Source organism: Brienomyrus brachyistius, chromosome 22 (assembly GCF_023856365.1).
Source record: "Brienomyrus brachyistius isolate T26 chromosome 22, BBRACH_0.4, whole genome shotgun sequence".
Lineage (NCBI taxonomy): Eukaryota > Metazoa > Chordata > Actinopteri > Osteoglossiformes > Mormyridae > Brienomyrus > Brienomyrus brachyistius.
In genome coordinates, this window is record NC_064554.1 from 1,456,790 (window position 1) to 1,473,340 (window position 16,551).

The 16,551-nt window shown below is 47.6% G+C and overlaps 2 protein-coding genes and 1 long non-coding RNA gene across 4 annotated transcripts in view; 1 reads left to right on the forward strand and 2 right to left on the reverse strand.

Annotated features, from left to right (window-relative positions):
- LOC125717872 (uncharacterized) overlaps positions 1-3,224 on the reverse strand; it is a 31,851-nt gene extending 28,627 nt beyond the window's left edge. Inside the window, exon 1 of one of the 2 annotated variants that reach the window (XM_048991226.1) lies at positions 3,071-3,199. The gene's annotated coding sequence lies outside the window, so the exon portion shown is untranslated. Of the gene's footprint in view, positions 1-3,070 lie in introns of both variants that reach the window. The other variant, XM_048991224.1, reaches the window with a different exon arrangement.
- Positions 3,225-9,134: 5,910 nt separating this feature from the next.
- The window catches only part of LOC125717851 (transmembrane channel-like protein 6), a 46,743-nt gene continuing 39,326 nt past the window's right edge, over positions 9,135-16,551 (reverse strand). The window contains exon 16 of the mRNA XM_048991184.1: positions 9,135-9,651. Within this exon, the coding sequence (XP_048847141.1) occupies positions 9,559-9,651 (93 nt within the window). The 3' untranslated portion in view covers positions 9,135-9,558. The remainder of the gene's footprint in view (positions 9,652-16,551) is intronic.
- LOC125717888 (uncharacterized) overlaps positions 9,186-16,551 on the forward strand; it is a 35,225-nt gene continuing 27,859 nt past the window's right edge. Inside the window, exon 1 of the long non-coding RNA XR_007384681.1 lies at positions 9,186-9,238. This is a non-coding gene — a long non-coding RNA (uncharacterized LOC125717888). The remainder of the gene's footprint in view (positions 9,239-16,551) is intronic.

The following is a 16,551-nucleotide window of genomic DNA, read 5'->3' on the forward strand; positions in this document are numbered from 1 at the left end:
AATCCACAAAAAAAGGGTAAGTCAAACTTTTTCTTGCCATTTGGATGAAGGTTGTAAGAAAGAGGGAAGGAGATGATTCCATTGCTATAGAGCAGGGGTCAACCTTTTTGAAAGAGCTACTTCACAGGTACTGAGCCATACAAAGGGCTACCAGATTGATACACTCTTTTAAAATCATGTTGTCAGGGTTCGTTGGTAAACGGGTAAGCGCACGGGCTAACAAGCGGGCAGGAAGCAGGCAAGGAGGCAAAAGTCAGGGAAAACTGGGATTTAATCGGGAAACCAGGGTAAGGGAGACCAGGAAACATCAGACATTGACTAACATCAATGACGGACGAAAACCAAGGCAAGACATGGACTGAAATAGACAGAAGACATGACGAAATAACGAGGTACAGCTGGGTACAATTGGGGAAGCACACGTGGATAATCAGGGGGCGTGGCACACATGAGGATTGGACGAGCCGGGCGTGACAGAACCCACCCCCCCCCGCCCCCAAAGGCGCGCTCTCTCGGCGCGCCTCAGGGGAGGCGATGGATGAGGCGAGACCAGGGAACCAGGACCTGGAAAACAAGAAAACCATCAACGGGGCACAGGGAATAGAACAGAAAGACAAAACTGGCACAAGGGCAAGAGCCACGACACGACCTGACATAGGACAGGGAAGGCAGACAGACAGATGAGGAAAGGGGACACGGAGGGAACAGGCGGGACGAAAGGGCCAGGAGTGAACGGAGGGGACACTGGGGGATGAGGAGCAGAGACGGGAGGAACAGAGGGACAAGGAACAAAGAGAGAAGGGACCAGGGAGAGAAGGAAGGGGAATAAAGGGGAGCCCGAGGGAGCCCCAGCGGGCGACGGGAAGCAGCCGGAGGGGCCGCAGGCAACCAGGAGGCCGTCACAGGAGGGAACCTCGGAGGAGATGAAGAGACAGGGCTAGGGACAGATGGAGGGGACGAGGAGGAAGTCGGAGGGGGCACCAGGGAAGGCGCTGAGGGAGCCAGAGGGGACCGGCAAAGGCAAGGAGGGAGGGGGAGCCGCAGCAAGCGACGGCAAGGCCACAGCCGGCCAAGGCGACGTCCCTCGACACGCTGGAGTGGGGGGACCCGCAGGCGACGGAGGACCCGCAGCAGGGGAACCCACAGGTGACCGACAAGGAGTCGGAGGCGGGAGTGAGGCTGGGTGATGAGGCTTCAGAGCGGGACCCACAGGTGACGGCCGAACTAGAGCCCTAGGACCCGAAGGCGCCGCCCGAGCCCCAGCCCAGGTGAGCGAGGGTGAGTGGGACCCCAGCCCTGCGTCTGTATCCTCTCCCCTTCCGGGACACAGACATATGGACCTGAGTCATGTCTTAAGTGATAGGATGATCTCTCACTTCTTGAATTTCTGCCAGTCCACTTTTATAATGGCTTTTCATGGATGTCACTTGTTTGATCTTCTCTGTACTGACAGGAGAGCTGGCATGACCTCCCCATCCACCCATCCAAGCTTGGCCATTATTAAAACATCTTGTTTAAATGCATAAGATGCTCGCTGTTCATCCTTATACCAGCTTTAGTGTAGTGATGATATCAGTTAGTCCTGTGTAGGCAGGACACCCTCCTCTGAACCTCCAGGCTCATTTCCCCTTGATTCATCGGTTGCATCTCACCAGTTGCTTGAAGATAAAAATGAGCTTCGCCTGCATGGAGCAGTTCAGTACACAGGAATAAATCCAAATACCTCCATTTGAAACCCATGGGAAGTTAGGGCCGACTTTGAGTGCACTCTGAGGCCAGGTTAAGGTGTATAATATATGACTACAGATGATCGTTTCATGTTTACAAGACATACGAAATATATACTGTAAAAGTAAATGTAATTGCACTTAATATTTTTAAAAAACACTTACAGTTCAAGCAGGCTGAGTTGCATCCTCATGCTTAATTTTCAACATGGAGGAACCTCTCCTACATTCCAGTGCTATTACTGAGATGTGGCATCTGGGTCTCACTTCATCTATTTTTCTGTCCCGGCTATGCAAAAAACCATAACCTGTACCTCTCATAGGGTTCAACCATAACACAGGATACCATTCACTCTGTGTATGGTGACGCATAGTAGTAACAGGTAAAACACGTTTTGCAACCAGACAGCCTAGATGAGACTGTAACCCTAGATGCCATCTAGTACAGCAAGAGTACGTTCGCTGTTTGAACAAAACCATGTAAGCGTCAGTTATCACGCACATATACAACATTATTCAAATAACCAAACAGCCTAAATTCATCATAGGCCATAGATGAATCAAACTTCTGACGGGGAAAACCTGCGCTCTTCCCGAGACCAGGTTCCATATGAAGAATATTTCCGATGGAAACTTTCAAAATTGCAAAGACGGATTGTTTACGTCATAAAAATTGTATAAAATATTATCTGTTCAAATAAGCCTCCTTGAATAGAGGTGTTTAGAAGGATATTTTATATTTATTTTAGACCAGAAAATAGATTGATGAAATAACCACGACTCTAATGTATAAAGTCCTCTCAGACTGTCTAACCTTCTGTCAACGCCCTAATTTAATGTCTTGTAGCGTCCAGAATACAGGCGCTTCTCCTTTAATAATAATAATAATAATAATATAATAATAATAATAATCGACACTTTATTGCACCCAGGGAGCTGGGGGTTAAGGGCCTTGCTCAAGGAGCCACAGACTGAGGCGGGGTTTGAACCTACGACCTTCTGATTACAGGCACACAGGCTTGGCCCACAGAGCCACACGCTGCTTTACTTAAGGTGTCAGTTTTTGATAAACCATTAATTTAAAAACTGCTTCAATCTTGAACGTACATTTAAGCAAGCAATTAAACGTCAAAAAGTTATAACTTGCTCTGGAGTATTTACCCCCTAATTCCTCACAGTACATTGTAACTGCGTAAGACAAAATGGCCGTCAAATCGAAACTTACACATTTTGTCTTCACAGCCGCTGTCAGTTTTTACCTTCTGTTCGAATTTATTTCTAACTTGGACACGAAATACGAAATAACGAAATACAAGAGTACAGCCGTACATAAGTCTCCTTACCTGCCTGGGTGGGCGGACGGGTCTTATTTCTTCAGCAAACTTTCACATGCCACCGTCTGAAATCCTGTAATGCCAGCATTGGATCCGTCATAAGTTTCGTTTCCTGTAATACAAAAGCAAACGTTACTATCTGATCTGCAACACGCATGAGCAGCGATAGTACTTTCGGTTCAAATCGGACGTCTTCGTAACATATAATCTGGGGCGTGTATGCAATACTAACCAGCTAGAGAAATATAGAATTATGTATGGACTTAATTATTTGTAACCCACAGAAGACAAATATGTACCATAACACACAAATATTTCATTATCCACAAATATGTATTTTCTAAATTTGTGTCTTGTGAAATAATATTCACAAAAATATGGAGCGATTTGTACACTTGAACCATATATTGCACTTTTACACATGCTCATTTGTGGATTAGATTACATTTGTGACTTTGCTCCTATTCATTTATGGATTTTTGTCCACAGCTGATCTGTAGAAAAAATCCACAAATATCTCACTATCCACAAATATGTATTTTCATTTGTGTTGTGTAATATATCCACAAAAATACGCATAATTTTTGATCACGTAACATTTGTGACTTTGCTCCTATTTATTTGTGGATTTTTCATGACCATCCCCCTGCCCGATGACCATGTGCTGTGTCTGTCCACAGCTGACGTCAGGAGAACCCTGTTTTGGGTGAACCCACGCAAAACTGCAGGCCTGGATAAAATTCTGACATCTTCAACATCTCCCTGAGCCAGGTAGTCTCAACAACTACCACCCCATAGCACTCACATGTGTCTTCATGAAGTGCTTTGAAAGACAAGTCTTGAGGCACAAGAAAACTGGCCTATCTGTCTGACATGACCCACTTCAGTATTCCTACCGCCCAAACTGCTCCATGAGGGACGCCATATTATCTATCCTGCACCTGGCCCTCACCCACCTGGACAAAAAGGACTCATATGTTAGAATGCTGTTCACGTATTTCAGTTCAACTTTCAACAACACCAACCCACGTTACCTAATTGGGAAATTGAGACTGCTGGGCTTTAACACTTCCTTAGGCAGTGGTGGCCTAATGCTTAGGGAAGTGCACTTGTAATTGAAAGATTGCTGATTTGAATCCCTGACCAGCAAGGTACCACTGAGGTACCCTGAGCAAGGTACCTACCGCCCCCAAGCGCTGCTCCCCAGGGCACTGAATTAGTTGCCCCCTGCCATGTCACATATGGTTTAAAGCAGAGGACACATTTCATTGTTGTGCACTGTGTGCTGTGGTGTGTCAACAATGACTAATCACTTCTCCTTATTAACTGGGTCCTGGACTTTTGTACTGAGAGGCCCCAATCAGTATCAGCATCGGCCACACAAGTTCCAGCACCATCACGCTAAGCAACGGTACCCCATGGGACTGTATGCTCAGCCTGCTTCTCTTCACCCTGTAGACTCACAACTGTACTGCTTAGTACAGTTCTAACAGCATCGTTATGTTTGTTAATGATACCACAGCAACGGTGATGAGTCAGCTTACAGGAAAGAAATGGAGCAAGTAGTGGACTGGTGCACAGGCAACAATCTGTTTCTGAACGTAAACAAGACAAAAGAAAAGACTGTTAACTTCAGGAAGGCCCGTGGTCCACTCCCCACTATACATCAAGGGCTCAGAAGTGGAGACCATCAGGAGCATCAAATTTCTTGGTGTTCACCTGATGGATGATCTCACCTGGACCCTCAAAACCACCTCTCTGGCCAAGAAAGCACAGCAGCAACTGCGTTTTGTATGGCAGCTGAAGAAGACAAGCCTCCCATCCTGACTAAATTCTACAATGGAACCATTGAGAGACTCCTGACCAGCTACATCGCTACCTGGTTTGGGAATTGCAACATCCCTGACCGCAAGTCCCTGCAGAAGACAGTGAATACAGAGAAAAAAATGATTGGGACCTGTTTCCCCTCCATCCAGGGCCAGCACCAACATGGTGCCGGCACTAACTCCTCACTTCACCAGCCACTTTACTATAACTCTCTTTTACTGGCATGTTTACAATCTCCATAACCTGCTGCCAAATTACTATACATACTGTATATTACATAGAGAAAGTTTATATTCAATATTGCTATGCACAGACAACCAGCATACACCACTCCATTCACCCTTTTCATGTATGTACCATGTGTTTGCCCTCCTATCGTGTCATGTGTGCTATATGTGGTCCGTGGTCTGTGTCCAACCCACATTTTTGCATTCGTGTACTTAATCTGCACTTCACCCCTGTAATTGTGTACATATAGCCCCCCATTTGTCTTATGTTATATTGCTGTTCCTGGGGAAACTACGTCACGTACCACTGTATACTAGTGTATGGCTGACATGAAAGTAAAGTCCACTTGACTTGATTTGACTTGACTTGATGCTAAGGCCTACACAGTTAACTATGAGGATGCTTTACATGCTGCTAAATCTGTCTCCAGCTTCCATCTCATACACAGCAACATGAATCCACATTTTGTGTTCTCTATTGTCAAGAAACTATTCATGCCGTTAATAACAAAATTTCTGCTTCACAAGAAATCTGTAATTCTTTCCTTAAAATTTTCATCTCCAAAATATCTGCCATATATGACTCTCTTGACTGAAACCACTCAAATGCAGATTCCATACATTTTCCAAACCGCGTATTCTACGGGGTCGCGGGGGGTCCGGAGCCTATGCCAGAAGCAATGGGCATGAGGCAGGGAACAACCCAGGATGGGGGGCCAGCCTATCGCAGGGCACACTCATACACCAGTCACTCACTCCTATGGACAATTTAGTAATTCCAATTAGCCTCAGCATGTTTTTGGACTGTGGGGGGAAACCGGAGTACCCGGAGAAAACCACACGACAACATGGGGAGAACATGCAAACTCCACACACATGTGACCCAGGCAGGGACTCGAATCTGGGTCCCAAAGGTGGGAGGCAACAGTGCTAACCACCATGCCGCCCCCCCAAATGCAGATTCAATACAGTCAAATTTCGGATTGCGAGTAACTTGGTTTGCGAGTGTTTTGCAAGACGAGCAAAAAATTGTAATACATTTTAATTTGATAAATGAGCGAGGTCTTGCAATGTGAGTATTATGTATATGCTTTGTCTGCTGAACGTTACATAATCACAAATGAGCCAATGGTTCTTCTCTCTCTCTCTCTCTCTCTCTCTCTCGCTGTGGGATTGTGGGCAATCATTTCCCATGTTCGGTCTCAGTTGGCGTGCTTCACTCGTATTGTCAAAATTTAGTAGAAAAACACCACCCGAATAAGGGCGAGCAATAAATCTGTTTAATGGCAATGCAATGTCCACATTTCCGCGAAATCGAAAAGGAGGAATCAAAATATAAAGTATTTTTACTTTATATTTTGTATTAATCATTTTTATATGAATATTTTTGTGTTGTTGAACGAATCATCAAGTTTCCATTATTTCTAATGGGAAAATTCGCTTTGATATACGAGTGCTTTGGATTACAGGCACGTCTCCGGAACGAATTATACTCACAATTCGAGGTTTTACTCTATTTCTGTTCTAAATAACTTCTGTTCTGTCAGTATTGATAGATTTTCTGTGACATTATGATATAATCTGTGACATAATCTGTGCTGCAAATATTGCCACCTGCTCACTTGACCTTTTTCCGACACTGCTCACTAAGAAATGTCTCCCAGTGCTCAGTCCCTTCCTCACCACCCTCATCAGTCCATCCTTAACCAATGGCCATGTATGCACTGTTTTCAAATGAGCAGCTGTTACCCCCATTCTTAAAAAGCCTGGTCTGCACCCAACTAACCTTTTTAACTACTGCTCAATTTCAAATCCTCCTTTCTTTTCAAAAATTCTAGAATGTATAATCTACTCCTAGCTTATTATCAATCTCCAGAATAATAGCCACCTCAAACCACGTCAGTCCAGCTTCCGTCAGTTCCACAATATGGGAACCTTCTTAGTTAAGGTTGGTGCTATAAGCCTCCTACTTTTGCTTGATTTATGTGTTGCCTTTGACACAATCTCACAATCCATTCTGATTCAGGGATTCCACAACCTGCTCTTCATCATTCATCCCCTAGGCCAGATCATTCACTGCTTCTATCAAATTTTTTACCTCAATGCCGATGCTAATGCTGATACACAGATCTACTTCAGTACCAGCTCCATAATCAGCCTGCTATTATGAATTTCTCAAGCTTAACAGTGATAAGACGGAACTTATTGTCCAACAGTTACAATCCACACTTAACAAAGTTAGGTTGATTATCCTCCATTGGGACCACACCACCATCACCTGTGCTCTGCTGGTTTGTAACTTTGGTGTTACCTTTGACCAAACCCTCTCAATATGACGCTCACACACATTCCACAGTAAAAATAACTTTCTTCCATCTCATCAACATCGTCCAGCTTAGGCCCTGCCTTTCTGAGTCCCTCATTCACACCTTTATCTCTAGCCAGCTTGACTACTGCAACTCCATCTTCATCCCCCCATCCAAACCCCATGGTTTTGGTGACCATGCCGTTTCCCGTTCAGCTCACTATCACCCAGCTATCATCCAGCTAATTCCCTTCCTATTGCCATTTGCCAGTTGAATGCAGTCTCCAATTTCAAATCCAAACTTGAAAACCTTACCATTTGCTAAAGCCTGTAATCCTCCCTATCCATAAAATGTTTGTTTGTGGTTGTTGTTTTGTCATATCTGTTTACTTTGTTATCCCATGTAAGTGTCTTTGAGTTTTTGAAAAGTGCTATATAAATATATTAATAGTTATTATTATTATAAAAACTAGTAAACCCTTAACACACATTATAAACAAAAAATCTATTTTACAGCTCTTTTCTGTAACTGAAATTCTTTATTTGTGCTACAATTACTGGGCAATCAGTCATACCATTTTCAGACTTGTCTGACATGTCAGACTTGTTTGTACATGAAAAACCTTTAAAATAGAATGTGCACATTTTGTACAGCATAATACATTCCCTTGGTGGGTGCGATGACATGCGTGCATGGCAACAAACTTTATGTTTATGGAATATATTATATATTGGAAAAAATAATTCAACTGAAGATCATCCTCAACAGAGGAAGCAGGTAGCATTTGTAGATAAGCAGAACTTTTGTTTACAGTCACATTATTTTAACATTTATAGGTAAAACAGAATTCTCTTTCTATGCGTCTTTAATGAAAATCAAAACACTGGTCCTAAATCCTTTCCCAAATTTCAATTGTCACATCTGAGTTTGGAAGAAGGTGAAGGCAGGCATAGAAGCAAACAAAATCAGGCTTTATTTGAAATAAACTGGAACAGAACCAAACCAAATGGACCACGAGGGGTCAAAATGGGAAACCGGGTATCGGGCTGAAGGCGCAAACGTGAGGAAACATGGGAACATAAACAGGGAGTGATGACAATGACAAGACTGAAGCTCATAATATTAATCACACTTAAATACAGAGGACTAATGAGGGAACACAACAAGTGGCTGCTAACGTGTATCACGGGAGGAGCAGAAATGAGAGGTGAGACAAACAATGCCCAGGGTAATGATAGGGCATGATATCAATGTCATCCTTCATTGCCAGAATCCTGAAATGAAAGAGAAGGAATGATTAATTACTGTAACACAATAGCACAAATTCAAAATGTTTATTCTTAAATCAATATCTCTGTAGGGAAGAAAACAGAGACCTTTTAGACTTAAAAATTAAGACCTGGAATGAGTACACTGGTGTTTGTTAGCATAGTGTTTCCCAGCCTAGTCCTCGGAGTCCCCCAGACAGTTCACAATTTCAAGAGCAAAAATTTGTATTGTTTGACAGGGAGCTGGAAGGGAGCAAAAATGTGAAACGTCTGGCAGGGGGCTGGGAGGGAGCAAAAATATGGACTGTCTGAGAGTCCCCAAGGACTGAGTTGAGAATCACTCTCTTAGCAGACCATGGACTCATATAAACCAGCATTGTCACACACAGCCAAACAGCTCTTTTGCTCCCAAACTCACCCTGTTGGCCCCTGTGTTTCCGTTTTTGCCAACCGGCCATTTTTCTGCCTGTGAAGGATTTGCAGTTTGGTGATGAGGAATTTCTTGTCAACTCCCTCCTGCACACAGACAGAAAGAAATTCCCATTGCAGGTAACAAAACTATTCTGGATCACAAGACGTGTCCCTTTTGGGATTCCAGGTATACCCACATTTCTAATCTGTTCTTGTAAGAGGCTGACAATCTTTTGCTGTCCATCTACTACTTGGGTGTGAAAATAAATTATTTTACTGAAAATAAAAGGAGAAAGAAAGACTGAAATATACAAATGGTTCCTTTTCAGATGAACTAAGCGCAGACAGACAGGCAATAGTGTAAACTTGGGGGGAAAAAAAGAAAAAATCAATTGAAATTAATTGTCCAATTGAAACTGACAGTCATGCAAGCACTTGCTGGGATATTGAGAAGCAACTCACAGAAAACACAGCAGGGAGATAAAGAGGGTGTTCATGTGCTGGGCATTCGGGGGCCTTCTGGGAAGCTGAAAGTTCATCTTCAAGCTGGTCTGACAGGAGGAGCAGAAGCGACAGCGACATAGTCGTAAAAACAGGGAAACGATGCTTTGCATTTTTTACGATACTGATTACTTTGTAAGCCTTGCAAATGTCTGATTATTTGTCAGCTATGCAAATGGACATGGAAGAAACTTGATTTTAGTCTGGCAGTTATGAAATTAGTTTGACACCTGGTGGTGAAGTTCAAGTACTGCAGGCTGCATTCTATTCTAAAGTGTACAGAACCCTGAATTACTTCTAACAGGAAGACAGCTATGAAATTCTCTTAAAATGTGCTCTGAGGCCATAAAGTTTACCAAAAACAAATCATTTTCTGTTCTATATTGAGCCATTTTGACATAAGTAGCCTTTGAATGCCTTTGCTTGTCCAGAACAAGCAAAAATTCAAGACAATAACAAATTTATTTTTGTATAGCGCATTATCACAACATTACATCGTCTCAAAGCGCTTTACAGCATCCCCACCCAAAGCCCCCAGTGAGTAAGCCATAGGCAACAGTGGCAAGGAAAAACTCCCTAGAAGGAACAAACCTTGGGAGGGACCAGACTCAAAGGGGAAGCCCATCCTCCAGGGGTCGGCAGGGAGAGTCAGATTGGAGAGATCACTAAGTGCTGAGTCATACTGTCCAAATCATAAAATTTGAGACATAACCAAGGAGCAGGGGGGAGATGACAAGCCAGTGCTGACTGTCCCTCCAATCGCAAGGCAACCAGAGGTAAGGCAGCGGGTCATATATGAAAGATGCCTCGTGTATGCTTGTCATTTGTTTTTTGCTGGCATGAAGTGCGGCTCACAAGACCCCTTGATGAGAAAAATAATGGATCCACGAACTTCCTTGCCCGGACACAGGTCACAGGGTCCCCCCGGAGCCAAGCCTGGGGGTGGGGCTCGATGGTGAGCACCTGGTGACCAGGCCTGCACCCATGAGGCCTGGTCGGGTACAGCCAGATGAAGGCATGTGGGTCCCCCCTCCAATGGCCTGTAGGAGGGGCCAAAGGGGTCGGGTGCAGTGCGAGTTGGGCAGTGGCCGAAGGCGGGAACCTTAGCGATACGATCCTCGACTGCAGAAGCTAGCTATAGGGAAATGGAATGTCACCTCTCTGGTGGGGAAGGAGCCTGAGCTGGTGCGCGAGGTTGTAAGGTTCTGACTAGATATAGTCAGGCTCACCTCAACGCATGGCTTGGGCTCTGGAAGGGGGTTGGACCCTCTTCCATTCTGGAGTTGCTCATGGGGAGAGACGCCAAACAGGGGTGAGCATACTTATTGCCCCCTGGCTGGGTGCCTGTACATTGGGGTTTACCGCAGTGGACGAGAGGGTAGCCTCCCTTCGCCTTCGGGGACGGGTCCTGACTGTTGTTTGCGCTTATGCGCCAAACGGCAGTTCAAAATACCCACCCTTTTTGGAGTCCTTGGAAGGGATGTTGGAGAGCGCTCCTCCTGGGGACTCTCTTGTTTTGCTGGGGGACTTCAATGCTCACGTGGACAATGAGACCTGGAAGGCCGTGCGTGATTGGGAGGAACGGCCCCCCCGATCTGAATCCGAGCTGCGTTTTGTTATTGGACTTCTGTGCTCGTCATAGATTATCCATAATGAACACCATGTTCAAGCATAAGGGTGTCCATATGTGCACTTGGCACCAGGACACCCTAGGCCGCAGTTCGATGATCGACTTTGTAGTCGTGTCGTCAAACTTGTGGCCACATGTCTTGGACACTCGGGTGAAGAGAGGGGGGGAGCTGTCAACTGATTACTACCTGGTGGTGGGTTGGCTCCACTGGTGGGGGAGGAAGCCGGCCAGGCCTGGCAGGCCCAAGCGTATAGTGAGGATCTGCTTGGAACATCTGGCGGAATTCCCTGTCAGGAGGAGCTTCAACTCCCACCTCCGGCAGAGCTTTTCCCATGTCCCGGGGGAGGCGAGGGATATTGAGTCTGATTGGGCCTTGTTCCGTGCCTCCATTGTGGAAGCAGCTGACCGGAGATGTGGCCGTAAGGTGGTCGGTGCCTGTCGCGGCAGCAATCCCCAAACCCACTGGTGGACACCGGCAGTGAAGGATGCTGTCAAGCTGAAGAAGGACTGTGGGACTCCAGAGGAAGCTGATGAGTACCGGCGGGCCAAGCGGAACATGGCTTCAACGGTCTCTGAGGCAAAAACTCAGATATGGGAGGAGTTTGGCAAGGTCACGGAAAATGACTTCTGGACAGCTTCGAGGAGATTCTGGTCCACCATCCAGTATCTCAGGGCAGGAAAGTGGTGCAACATCAACATGTTTATGGTGGGGATGGGGGGCTGCTGACCTCAGCTCGGGACATTTTAAGTCCCACCGACAGGGAGGGAGGTCACTGAGGTAGATAAAAAGCTCCTCGGTGGCTGGGCCCTGAGGGTGGATGAGATCAGCCCGGAGTTCCTTAAGACTCTGGATGCTGTGGGGCTGTCCTGGTTGACACGCATCTGCAGCATCGCGTGGATATCAGGGGCGGTACCTCTGGATTGGCAGACCGGGGTGGTGGTACCTCTCTTTAAGAAGGGGGACTGGAGGTTGTGTTCCAACTAAAAGGGGAATACACTCCCCAGACTCCCTGGTAAGGTCTATTCGGGGGTGCTGGAGAAGAGGGTCCGTCGGATTGTCGAAGCTCGGATTCAGGAGGATCAGTGTGGTTTTCGCCCTGGCCATGGAACAGTGGACCAGCTGTATACTCTCAGCAGGGTTTTGGAGGGTTCATGGGAGTTTGCCCAACCAGTCTACAGGTGTTTTGTGGACTTGGAGAAGGCATTCAACCATGTCCCTTGGGGAGTCTTGTGGGGAGTGGTCTGGGAGTATGGGGTGCCGGGCTTCCTTATAAGAGCTGTTCGGACCAGTGTCAGAGCTTGGTCCGCATGGGCGGCAATAAGTCAGACTCATTTCCCGTGAGGGTTGGACTCCGTCAGGGCTGCCCTTTGTCACCGATTCTGTTCATAGCTTTTATAGACAGAATTTCTAGCCGCAGCTGGGGCATGGAGGGTGTCCGGTTTGGTGACCTCAGGATTAGGTCTCTTTTTGCAGATGATGTGGTTCTGTTGGCTTCATGATTGGCTGTGACCTTCGGCTCTCACTAGGACAGTTCAGAGGTGAGTGTGAAGCAGCTGGGATGAGAATCAACAGCTCCAAATCCAAGACCATGGTCCTCGGCCAGAAAAGAGTAGAATGCTCTCTCTGGGTTGAGGAGGGGGGTCCTCCCCCAAGTGGAGGAGTTTACCTGTAAGTATCTGCATCAGTCTGTCATGATGAGCCAAAATGCAAAGCTCTCGATTTACCAGTCGATCTACGTTCCTACCCTCACCTATGGTCACGAGCTGTGGGTAGTGACCAAAAGAACGACATCGTGAGTACAAGCAGCGGAAATGAGTTTCCTCTTCAGGGTGGCTGGGCTCTCCCTTAGAGATAAGGTGAGGAGCTCAGTTATTCGGAAGGGACTCAGAGTAGTGCCGCTGCTCCTCTGCATTGAGAGGAGCCAGATGGGGTGGCTCGGGCATCTGATTAGGATGCCTCCTGGACACCTCCCTGGTGAGGTGTTCCAGGCATGTCCCACTGGAAGGAGGCCCCAGGGTAGACCCAGAACACGCTGAAGGGACTATGTCTCTCGGCTGGCCTGGGAACGCCTCAGGATTCCCCCGGAGGAGCTGGATGAAGTGGCCGGGGAGAGGGAAGTCTGGGAAATTTCCTGCGAGTCAACCTCGGATAAGCGGAGGATAATGGATGGATGTATTTCAGTTTCTGTATGTTATATATGAGCCCCTCCCTATCTTCCTGTAAGTATGTCGGGGGTCTTCTTCACAAGTTTATATAATTAATATAAATGTGAATGTAAATACTTTTGAGAATATGTATGAAGTTGTAATTAAATATAAAGTTGTTAGTCAAAGGAAATAAAGTCAAGGAAAAATCTTATATTCAGGTGAGGCAGTGTGGATGCTTGGACAGGGAACAGGTGTTACAGGCCATTTAAGGTACATTATTCTTAATAAGTGCTAATAGGAAAAGCAGCTGTGGTTTCTAACAAAGGGCATAAAACTGGATTTCACTAATAGCTTAAGTAAGGACTGTATTGATTATGTCATACTGTATCTATGGCAACAAGGTTCAATTTGTCACTGGCTATTTGGACCACATTAATATCAGACAGCTGAACCATGATGTTTCTCATTAAAACCCCAGTTGGAGTGATGTTTCCCATTAAGATGAGTATTAGGGCCACCGTCCTCCCAACTGGATGGTCTAAATAACCACAAACAGGACGTCCAGCCAGAGTTCCTTTGGTTTATTGTTCAATGGGAAAAATCCATTTTGTTGAGTTGTCCTCCGGGTGGTGGTGGTGGTAGAAAAAAAAAGAAGAATTAGCAAAAATCATTTCCATGCTCTGTGACATTTATTAAACGCTGCACCATTCAGATACCTTGGGAGGTATTACGGTGTCCAGCAGGGGGCGTCATTTACATTTTTTTACACAGAACAGCAGAAATAGTTTGACGACTTGCAAAGCAGGCAGTAATGGAACAGGACCCCCAGCCTGCCGAAAGTAATATTGTTACTTTTAGTCATTAAGAACCTAAACTCCAGTCTATCTACAAGACCCTCACTGGTCTCATTAGCTTGGACAGACTGCTTTTCGTTTTTGTAAGGGGGTCGTGAGGCTCCTGAGAAGGAGCCAGGGTTACCAGACAAGTTCCTGGCCATAAAGGAGCTCCAGCATGTTCCAGCACCCCCTTCCTCTTCAGCACTTTCTGTAAAAAACACCTGGGGACAAGCGGAGATATTCCTCAGAGAAAAAGACACACCTCACACATTAGGGTAGTGAGGGAGGGGCCACCAAGTGTGTCTAACCAGAAGGTTGTTAGTTCAAATCCCTGGAAGGATCCTGCTGCAGGACCCTTCAGCAAGGTGCTTAACCTCATGCTCCTTGTGTAGTACTATTATATAAACAGGGGCCTCATCTGATAACTATTGGTACCATAAATGGTATTTTCATTTTTTCCCTGAGACAAAATAGAACATCAGATGGTCAGACCTAAATGGCACCAGATGAGTTTCATCTGCAATGTTTAATGCAAATTATGTTGTTATAATATGTTCTGGCCTGGCACCTAAAGAGGGATATTACTGTTGTACTGTGGGAAGATACTGTGCTTGGCTTTAATAAATACCCATGGTCAGTAAGCAAGGTATAAGTCTGACTGAGGTCATATTTTAAGCAGGAGTTGTAGATAAGACTCATATGAAGTCGTTTAGGTCTGACCACCAGATGTTGTATTTTGTATATAAAATATATATTCTGTCATGACCTGCTCGTCGACTCCTCATGTGTGCCACGCCCCCTGCTTACCCACGTGTGCTTCCCTGATTGTATCCAGCCCCGTCTGATTATGTTGCTCAGTCCTGTCCTATTTAAGTCCTGGTCTTGCTTGTCTCCCCTGTCTGTCATTGATGTTAGATAATGTTTGTGTTCCTTAATAAACCCCAGTTTCCCCGTTTTCTGCCTGCCTGCTCGTTCCTGATCGCTCGCGCTGCCTGAGCGATCTCCCGTTCGGCACGTCCCATGACAGAATGACAGACCGGACCAAGAAAAGGAGGAAGCAGAGGAGAAGGAAGCACCTGGAGGAGCCACTCAGTCTGGGCACCTGCTCCCTCACCAGCCCCTGGCTCCCTCTGGAGGGAGAGGAGGAGGAGCTCGTCCTGGGTCCAGACCTGGAACCACTCGGTCTGGGACCCTACTCCCTAGCGAGGCTCTGGGCTCCCAGCGACGACGAGGAGGATGAGCCCTTCACGTTCCCTGAGCTGGAACCTATCCCCCCGGAGCAGCTACCGCCCCTGGACCGGTACAATTACTGGCCCGAACGACTGAGTAATTGGGGAGATTTTAGGGCTGTAAGGGACTCGATCCCTCGAGTACCCCGGGTCCCGATAAGGACCGCGCCCGTCTCCCCCTCCCAGGACTTGCCAGTTCCGCCTGCGCTGTCAGCGCAGCTCCCGCCTCTGCAACCTGCGCAGCCGGAGCAGCCATCTCCGCTGTCTGCTACGTCTGCGCAGCTTCCTCCACCTGCGGCTTGCGAGCACGTGCTGCCGCCAGAACCTGCGGTCCCCACGCACGTGCAGCCGACAATGCACGTGACCCCAGAGCCCGTGCAGCCGCCTCCGCTGCCCCCAGCGCAGCTGCTCCTGCCTGCAGCTCCTGGACCGGCGCCCCCTCCACGACCTGCCTGTGTGACTATGCCCCCTGTGACTCCTACGCCCTCACTCCGGCGGACTCGACCCCGACCGAAGGTCGTAATGTCTGTGTCCCGTAAAGGGAGGGGACACAGACGCAGGGCTGGGGTCCCGCCCGCCCTGCCCCCTGGCTCGCCCTCCCTCGCCTGCGCTAGGGCTCGGTTGGCGCCCGCGGTTCCTGGCCCTCCGGGTCGGCTGTCGCCTGCGGGACCCCCTCTGCTGCCTCGTCGCCCTGCCTCACTCCCCTCTCCGGTGCCTGGTCGGTCGCCTGTGGGCTCCCCGACGACGGCTCCTCCGTCGCTTGCAGGTCCACCCGCTCGTGCGCGGCGGAAGACGTCGCCGCCTGCGGCGGCTCCCCCCCTCGCCTTGCCCTCGCCAGGGTCCCCTCCTGCTTCCTCCCTGGCCCCTCCGCTGGTCCCTCGCCCTGCCTCCTCTGCCCCTCCGAGGTCCCCTCCGGCTCCGGCCGCCTGCAGCCCCTCCGGCTTCCTCCCGTCGCCTGCTGGGGCTCCCTCGGGCTCCCCTTAATTCCCCCTCCTGCGCTCCCATCTTTCCTGCCCCGGTCCCGCCTGTGTTTGTTCCTCCTCCCGCCTCTGTCCCGCTGTCCTCTGTTCCTGGTCCATTTGTTCTGCCCCGCTCCGCTCCTGGTTT